The sequence below is a fragment of the Nannospalax galili genome, unplaced genomic scaffold (assembly GCF_000622305.1).
Source record: "Nannospalax galili isolate Female #2095 unplaced genomic scaffold, S.galili_v1.0 scaffold632, whole genome shotgun sequence".
Taxonomy (NCBI): Eukaryota; Metazoa; Chordata; class Mammalia; order Rodentia; family Spalacidae; genus Nannospalax; species Nannospalax galili.
In genome coordinates, this window is record NW_008332816.1 from 392,374 (window position 1) to 401,287 (window position 8,914).

Genomic DNA, 8,914 nt, shown 5'->3' on the forward strand with positions numbered 1-8,914 from the left:
ACAGTCTACAGAAGACAGGAGGGATCTAAAAGTTCTCGAAATAAACGTGCATTCATGAAGAAGACAGTTCATCCAATAATTTTTTGGTCTTTTTGAGACAGGGTCTCCCTGTATCCCTAGCTGTCCTGGAACTCACTATGTAGGCCAGGCTGGCTTTGAACTCACAGAGATTCGCCTGCCTCTGCCTCCACCGAGTGCTGGGATTAAAGGCGTGCGCCAACACGCCCAGTGAAAATTATTTTTATTTATGTGCATGTGTGGACTGCCAGCATGTAGGCAAATGCACCCATGTCGTGCAATGCTCAGGGAGGTTAGAAGAGGCTGTCGGATCCTCTGGAACCAGAGCTCCGTACAGTTGCCAGCTGCCACGTGGTTGCTGGGATTTGAACCCGGGTCTTCTGTAAGACCAACCAGTGCTCTCAAGAGCTGAGCCATCTCTCCAGCCCCTCTCCAGCCCTTTTAATTATGTATATGCTGTGCAGAAATATGGGCACACCAGTGCAAGCACCCACACAGGCCAGAAGAGGGTGTTGGAGCTGAGTTAAAGACAGTTGTGAGCCACCATGTAGGTACTGGGAACCGAACTCTGGTCTTCTGTTAGAGCAGTAAATTGAGTGATGGGGTCTCACATAGGCCAGACTGGCCTCAAACTTGCTATGTACCCAAGGATGACATTAAACTCTTGATCCAATCCTCTCATCCCCACCTCCCAAGTGCTGGAATTCCAGCTGTGCACCACCAATCCCCGTTTATACTGTGCTGGGGATTGAATCCAGAACTTCATGCATTGAAGTACGAGGCAAGCACTCAATCAGTTGAGCTACATCCAACATTCCCCTTCCCCATGCTGCTTTTTGTTTGTTGGAGAAAAGGTATCTTATCGTCCAGGTTAACGTCAAACTATGTGCCCCACGATAACCTTGAACCCCTCATCTTCCTGCCTCCACTTCTGCAGTGCTGGGATTATAGATATACACCACTATGCTTTTCTATTTTTTGAGCCAGAGTTTTGCTCCACAGCCCAGGTTTTCTATTTCCCTGTCTCAACCTCTCGAGTGCTGGGGATACTGGTGGAAACCACCACTCCACCTCTCATCAGAAATTTGCAATGAATTCATGGTGACTGTAAACCACTGTCGGATGCCTACCTGTCCTGAAAGGTGACCCTTCTCTGGAAAGACCTTCCGTTCTTGTGGGAAGCTAAGGCATTAGGATGTGGCAATCCAGTAAAGCTCTCTGCATCTGTCCCATGGCTATTGAGTTCTCTGACTTGAACCGTTTCCTCCGAGAGGGAGGTTCACCAGACTCAACAAGCTAATGAAATTTATCAGGCTTGGGAAGTTCACAAAATTTACAGAACTCGGAGAGTTAGAAAGTTCCAAGATTCATAAGGCTCTCTTCCTAAAGTTCTACAGTAGTATGCTAGGCATGGTGGCACGTGCCTTTAATCCCAGCACTCAGGAGGCAGAGCAGGTAGATCACTGTGAGTTCAAGGCCAACCTTGTCTACATAGCAAGTTCCAGGCTAGCTTGGGCTACAGGGAGACCCTGTCTCCAAAAGACCAAAAAAAAAAAAAAAAAAAAAAAAAGTTCTACAGTAGTGAACACTTGCTAGAGAGGAGACTCTTCAGAGGCATTGCCTGTCAATGGAGCTGGAAACTTCAGGAGTACAGATTGCAGGAGTCACCAAGGGGGCCAGAGAGATCTCTCAGTGGTTAAGAGAGTGCTGCTCTTGCAGAGTACCCATGTTCAGTTGCCAGCACCATGTCACGCAGCTCAGAACCACCTGTGACTCAAGTTACAGGGGATCCAATGCCTTCTTCTGGCCTCTAAGGGCACCTGCACTCACATGGCACACACACAGATACATACACATAAATATAAATCTTGACAGGCTGGAGAGCTGGCTCAGTGGTTAAGAGTATGAACTGCTCTTGCAGGAGACCCAAGGCAGTTCTCAGCATCTTTGGGTGGTTCACAACTGCCTGTAACTCCAGCTGCAGGGGGATCCCATGTTTCTGGCTTCTGCAGGCACCTGTACTCACATGTCAAAAATAAAAATAAAGCCGGGGGGTGGGGCTTGAGACACGGCTCAACGGTTAAGAGCACTTGCTGCTCTTCAGAGGACCTGGGTTTGGTTCCCAGAACCCACATCAGGCAGCTCACAACCACCTGTAACTCCAGCTCCAGGGGATCTGACATCCTCTTCTGACCTCTGCGAGCATCTGCACACAACAGGTGCACACAAATACACATAAGCATATATATATACATAGAAAATAAAATTTAAAAACCCTAAATCGGGGCTGGAGAGATGGCTCAGCAGTTAAGAGCACTGGCTGCTCTTGTAGGGGACAAAGGTCGATTCCCAGCAGTCACATCGCAGCTAACAAACATCTGTAATTCCAGTTCCAGGGGATCTGATGCCCTCTTCTGGCCTCTGCGGGCATTTCAGGAAACAGGTGCACTTACATACATTCAGGCAAAACACTCATCTACATAAAATAATTAATTTTAAAAAATACTAAACAGGGGACTGGAGAGACACAAGTTTCAGGTCAGCTGGGGCTACAGAGAGATCCTGTCTCAAAAAAAAAAAAAAAAAGAAAAAGAAAAAAAGGGTTTCTGAGCAATCCAGGGAGGCAAGCCAGTAAGCAGCCTTCCTCTGTCTGTGGTCTTTACTTCCATTCCTGTTCCAGATTTTGGCCCTGGCTTCCTTTGCCATAGCAACAGAAGCCAAACTAGAAGATCCTGCTTCCACCTCCAGAGTATTGAGATGACAGGCGTGTGACCCTAGGCCCTGTTGCCTGCTGTGGTTTGAGCAGTGGGCTTCCTGTTGTCATCTGTGCTCAGCCCCATGTGTTTTATTTTTAATCTTTGTGGTGCTAAGAATCAAACCCAGGGTCTTTTTCAGAGCAGACAAGTGTTCCATCACTGAGCTACAGCCCCAACCCTTGCCTGCCTCCCCTTTTTTCTTTTCTTAAAAAAGAAAATGGTTTTATTCGTTTTTTATCTTACATGTATGATTGTTTTGCTTGCATTTATGTAAGCGTACCCATGTCATGCAGTGCCCATGGAGGCCAGAGGAGGGAGTCAGAGCCCCTGGAACTGGAGTTTAGGTTATTAGTCACTATGTGAGTGCTTGGAATGGAATTCCAGCCAGTGCTCTCAACCCATGATCCAACTCTCCAGGCCACCCCAAGCCCCCACCTCCCCCGCACCTCCATCCTATTTTTTTTAGACAAGGTTTCATCCTGCAGCCCAGGCTGGCCTATAACTCACAATGCTGTCCAAGTTAACCCACCTGTCTTAGCCTCCTCAAAGTTTGGAATTATAGGCTTGAACCATCATGCTAGGCTCCCTGCTTCCCTTCTTGTTTGTGACTCACTTGTGTGAGGTAGTTTGGTAGCCATCTTTCAACCTTAGGACTAGAGCCTGGCATCTGTAATCCCATCCCTTGGGAGGTAAAGGGGTCAAGAGTCCAAGCCTAACTTTGATGACATGGTCGATTCCAGGCCAAACAACAAAGCAGAAAGTCTTAAGAAAAATGGCTGACATATAGAAGTTGATTGAATTGAAGAAATTGGGGCTTTGGGGCCAGCAAGATGGCTCAGTGGGTGAAAGTGCTTGCTGTTAAGCCTGATGACCCAAGTTCAAACCCCAGAACACACACATATAGGTAGAAGGAAAGAACCTACTCTGCAAAGTTGTTCTCTGACCTCCACATACATGTCATGGCTTGCCACACACAAGAAATAGAAGTTTAATTAAAAAATTTAAAAAAGAAATCAGTGCTTAGGTAATGTTTATCCACCACCTACTGGATGGAGACTCTGCTATATGCCAACATTAAATAAGTATTCTTTCTGCTAGACATGCCCAAAGTTGGGTAGATGGTTACAGGTAGCTGATGCATTCTAATAGGCACAGGGCTCATGGCTCACCTTTTCTTGGAGCTGTAGGAGAGACACCCAGAATGCTCGCTGACTGGCTCTCAAGGGAACACAAACCATTGTGTACTGTAGCTGTAAGACACATTTGGGGAGGTCAGCAGTCGGTGACAGTAGCTGCTTTTTCTTTTTTTCATAGTTGGGGACCAAACCCAGGGCAGATCTCTATGAGTTCAAGGTCAGTGTGGGCTACAGAGAGGACTGCAGGTTGCCCAGGACTACATAATGAGACCGTGTCTCAAAAACCAAACCAGGCTGGAGAGATGGCGCAGCGGTTAAGGCCACTGGCTACTCTTGCAGAGGACCTGGGTTTGGTTCCCAGTGCCCATATGGCAGCTAACAACTGTCCTCAACTCCAGCTCTGGGGGGAAATCTGACACTCTCTTCCTGCTCCATGTGTATTTTTCGCACATGGTGCACTTGCGTACAGGCAGGCAAAGTACTCATATACATAAAATAAAAATAAAAAACAAATTTAAAAATAAATGTTTAATTATTCATTTACTTGTTATTGTATGTTTGTTTTATTTTTATTTCAAAAATATTTAAAGTATTTAGTTAATTAATTTTTTGTGTCCGAGTGTATTGCCTACGTGCATGCATGTCATGCAATGCCCATGGAGGTTAGAAGAGGGCATCGGAGTCCCCTGGAACTGGAGATAGTTGTTAGCTGCCATGTGGATGCTGGGAATCAAACCCAGGTCCTCTGGAAAAACAACAGTTCTTAACCACTGAGCCATCTCTCCAGCCCCATACTTACATTTTTTTAGTATTTTATTTATGTGTACGAGTGTATTGCCTGCATGTATGTAAGTGCACCCGTGTTGTGCAACACCTGTGGAGGTCAGAAAAGGGTGTCCAATTCCCCTGGAACTGGAGTTACAGATAGTTGTTAACTGCTACGTAGGTGCTGGGAATCAAACCTAGGTATTCTGCAAGAACAGCCAGTGCTCTTAACTGCTGAGCCATCTCTCTAGAGCCATTATTTATTTATTTTTATGTGTATGCGTGGATGTAAATGCACTGGTGCATGCAATTCCCGCAGAGGTCAGAAGAGGGTGTAGGGCCTCTTGGAACTGGAGTTAAGGATGGTTGTTAGCCACCATGTGGATGCTGGGACCCAAATCTGGGCCCTCTGCAAGAACAGCCAGTGCTCTTAACTGCTGAGTCATCTCTCCAGTCCCAATAAATGATTTTTTAAGGCCATCCATCGGAGTAGAAAGGTAAGAATTTGGGAAGAGGAAGGGAATCAGGAGGAGTGGGAAGAAAACAGGAGAGAGCAATGATCAAAGTACATTATGTATGTCTATGAAAATGTCATAATGAAACCCATTATTGCCTGCAATGAATATATGTTAATAAAGAAAACAAATAAACAAAACAAACGGCCAGTAAGATGCTTAGCAGATAAAGGTGCTTTCCACCAAGACTGATGACCCGAGTTCAATTCCCGGGACCCACATAATGGAAGGCGAGAACTGACTCTGGCCAGTTGTCCTCTGACCTCCACATGTATACTATGGTACCCCTACCACCCCCGCAACACACACACACACAAATGTAATTATTTTAGAAAGAGGGGGAGAGAGAGGTCTAGGCAGAAGACAGTATGGCTCAAGATAAAAGGTCTGAAATTGGAATTCTAGGTCTTCTAGCTTGTGAGGGATCAGGGAATGGGTGGACTTCAGGCTGAACTCTCCACCCCCTCCTTACCCCTCACCAGGTCTTCTCTCCTCCCTCTCTCCCACAGGTCCTTCCTGTGGATCCTGTAGAAGGTGTTGAGAGCCAGCAGCCAGGCCTCTCTTGTCCCCATATGGGCCACCAGCAGCTGGGCCATTTCTAGGGGACCAGCAGTCTCCATGCGTCCCCAGGGGATCTTGTCCTGGCCTGGCTCTGCTGTTGTTCCCAGGTATAACTTGAACTTCTTCAGTTCCGCAGCCTCGAGTTCTTCCAAGTAGGTGGACAGGCGGTAGAGGCCATCCCTGGCTGTGGCTGGTAGCATGGGGGTGCTACACTGGAGCTGGAGGCTCTACCGTTTCTCTGAGGGGGGACAAAAGGCAATTCCAGCATGCCACCACCAGCCACCTTCGCACTGACAAGTAGAGGGGGGCAAGGGTTTGGCAAATGGGTGTGGCCATGTGGCTGAGGGGGAGGCAAGTTCTCTCTCTGCTGCTTGCCTCTCTCACCAAGTGTTTGCTCAGAGAAAGAGGAAGTGAGGTATGAGGCAACCCCAAGAACGCTTGACTGTAAGAATGACTTTAACTTCAGCTCTGTCTTCCCAGCTCCCTTGACGGGAACAGCCACTCTTTTTCCACCTTTCAGAAAGTTCTGTGTAGCTTGAGTAACCACAATGGAGGCTGGGCCTCTTCCCAGAAGATGCAAGAACCTGCGGTGTGTGTGTGTGTGTGTGTGTGTGTGTGTGTGTGTGTGTGTGTGTTTGTGTGTGTGTGAGGGGGCTGAGGAAGTGGCTCAGTTGGTACAGTGCTTGCCTAGCATGCATGAAGCCCTGGGTTCCAGCCCCAGCACTGCAGGAAACTGGGTCTAGCTGGCCAAATGGTAAATTTGAGGCCAGCCACACACACACGCACCACACACACACACACACACACACACACACACACACACACTAAAGAGGGGTGAGATGAGGTGGGAATAGAGCACAGTGGCGGAAAGCTTGTCTGCCATGCACGGGACCCTGGGTTCAATTCTCAGAACCATTAAAAAGATTGTGTATGCGGGGCTGGAGAGATGGCTCCGAGGTTAAGAGCACTAGCTGCTCTTGCAGAGGACCCGGGTTCAATTCCCAGCAACCACATGGCAGCTAACAACTATCTGCAACTCCAAGGGGGTCCAAAGCCCTTTTCTGACCCCTGAAGGCATCATACAACATAGGCACATTTACATACATGCAGACAATATACTCATACACATAATATAAAAATATTTAAAAAATTTGTGTATGGTGCCAGGCATGGTGGCATGTGCCCTTAATCCCAGCACTTGAGATGCAGAGACAGGCGGATCTCTGTGAGATTGAGGCCAGCCTGGTCTACATAGAGAGTTCTAGATCTGCTGGGGATGCAAGGAGACCCTGTCTTAAAAAACCACAGCCGGGCGTGGTTCCACACGCCTTTAATCCCAGCATTCGGGAGGCAGAGCAGGTGGATCTCTGTGCGTTCAAGGCCAGCCGGGTCTACATAGTGAGTTCCAGGACAGCTGAGGCTGCAGGCTACAGGGAGACCCAGTCTCAAAAGAAAAAAACAAACAAACGAAAAAACCCAAACCAAACCAAAACAACAACAAAGAAAAATAAAAATTGTTTGTGGTTGTGGAGACACTGGATTTAGTGCTGAGGCTGAGGCATATAAAGACTGCAAGTTCCAGGCTGCATTAGGCTTTACGGCAAGTTCAAAACCAGACTGAACAACATAGTGAGATCGTTTCCCAAATGAATACACACACACACAAACAAGGCTGATTGCTCCACGGGTGAAGGGCTTGCTATACACACTCCAGGACCTGAGTTGGGATGCCCAGAACTCACACAGAGCTGGACTCACTTCTGGAAGTTGGAAGACCAGTGGATCTGGTGCACACAGCTGCAAGCAGCCTTGTCTCAAGCTTGGGGGAGGCAGAGACTGACACCCAGGTTTCCTCTGCTCTGGCCTGCACACATGCAATGTGGCAAATGCATGCCTGTACTCACACACACAGACCTCACATACATACACACTCATAAGCACACATATGTACATACATCACAGACAGAAACACAAGTACGTGTATACACTCTCACACACATCTCATACACACATCACTTAAAGACACAAACACACAAATACACAACCAAAAAGTTGTTTTGTTTTTTTTTAAAGTCAGTCATGGTAGCTCAAGTCTATAATTCCAGGATGTGGGAGGCTGAGACAGGAGGATTGCTATGAATTTGAGGCCAGCCTAAGCTACAGAGAGAGTCCTTTTCTAATCTGGACTACAGAGTGAGATTCTATCTCACAAACAAACAAACAAACAAACAAACAAACATCTATCACTCAAAGTCAGAGGTAGGTGGATCTCTGTGAGTTCCATGCCAGCCTGGTCTATATAAAGACTTCCAAGCATGCCAGGGCTACATAGTAAGACCCTGTCTCCAAAACAAAATAAAACAAACACCTCACACTCAGGGGCTGATGGTGAATGGCTCTGCAGGTAAAAGCACTTGCTGTAAAGATTGACAATATGAGTTCTGAGTTTGACCCCTAGTACCCACATGATGGAAGGAGAGACTTGACTCTTGGAAGTTTGTCCTCTGACTTTCATACATGTGCTGTGACACACCCCCATAAATAAACAAATGTTATTATTAAAAGGGTTGTTTTTTTTTGTTTTTTTTTTTTGCTTTTTGAAGCAGGGTCTCCTTGTAGCCCCAGCTGTCCTGGAACTCACTATGTAGAGCAGGCTGGCCTTGAACTCACAGAGATCCGCCTGCCTCTGCCTCCCAAGTGCTGGGACTACAGGCGTGCGCCGCCACGCCTGGCTTAAAAGTTTTTTTAATATTTATTATTTTTATTTTATGTGTATGCGTGTATTGCCTGCACGTAGGTAAGTGCACCCATGTCGTGCAATGTCTGTGGAGGACAGGAGAGGCTGTGGGATAGATCCCCTGGAACTGGAGGTTAGCTGCCATGTGGGTGCTGGGAATCAAACCTGGGTCTTCTGCAAGAACAACCAGTGTTCTTAACTGCTGAGCCATCTCTCCAAGGCCCAAAAGTTTTAAAATTAAAAAACACTGCATGCATAACCATTGTCTGCATGAAGAAATGGAAGTCAGCTCATCTCAGAAATCACCTGTTTCACTCCAGCCATTTGTTTTTTGAGACAAGGTCTTATGTCATCAGTCTGGCCTTGAACTCACTAAGTAACTGAGGATGACCTTCAACTACTCTTAAAAAAAATATATATTATATA

General features: G+C 46.8%; 1 protein-coding gene across 1 annotated transcript in view; it reads right to left on the bottom strand.

Moving 5' to 3' along the window:
* The window catches only part of Nlrp12 (NLR family pyrin domain containing 12), a 26,129-nt gene extending 20,178 nt beyond the window's left edge, over positions 1-5,951 (bottom strand). Inside the window, exons 1-2 of the mRNA XM_017796788.1 lie at positions 5,663-5,951; positions 3,944-4,024 (exon numbers count right to left, since the gene is read on the bottom strand). Coding sequence (XP_017652277.1) covers positions 3,944-4,024; positions 5,663-5,951 — 370 coding nt within the window. The remainder of the gene's footprint in view (positions 1-3,943; positions 4,025-5,662) is intronic.
* Positions 5,952-8,914: the final 2,963 nt, after the last annotated feature.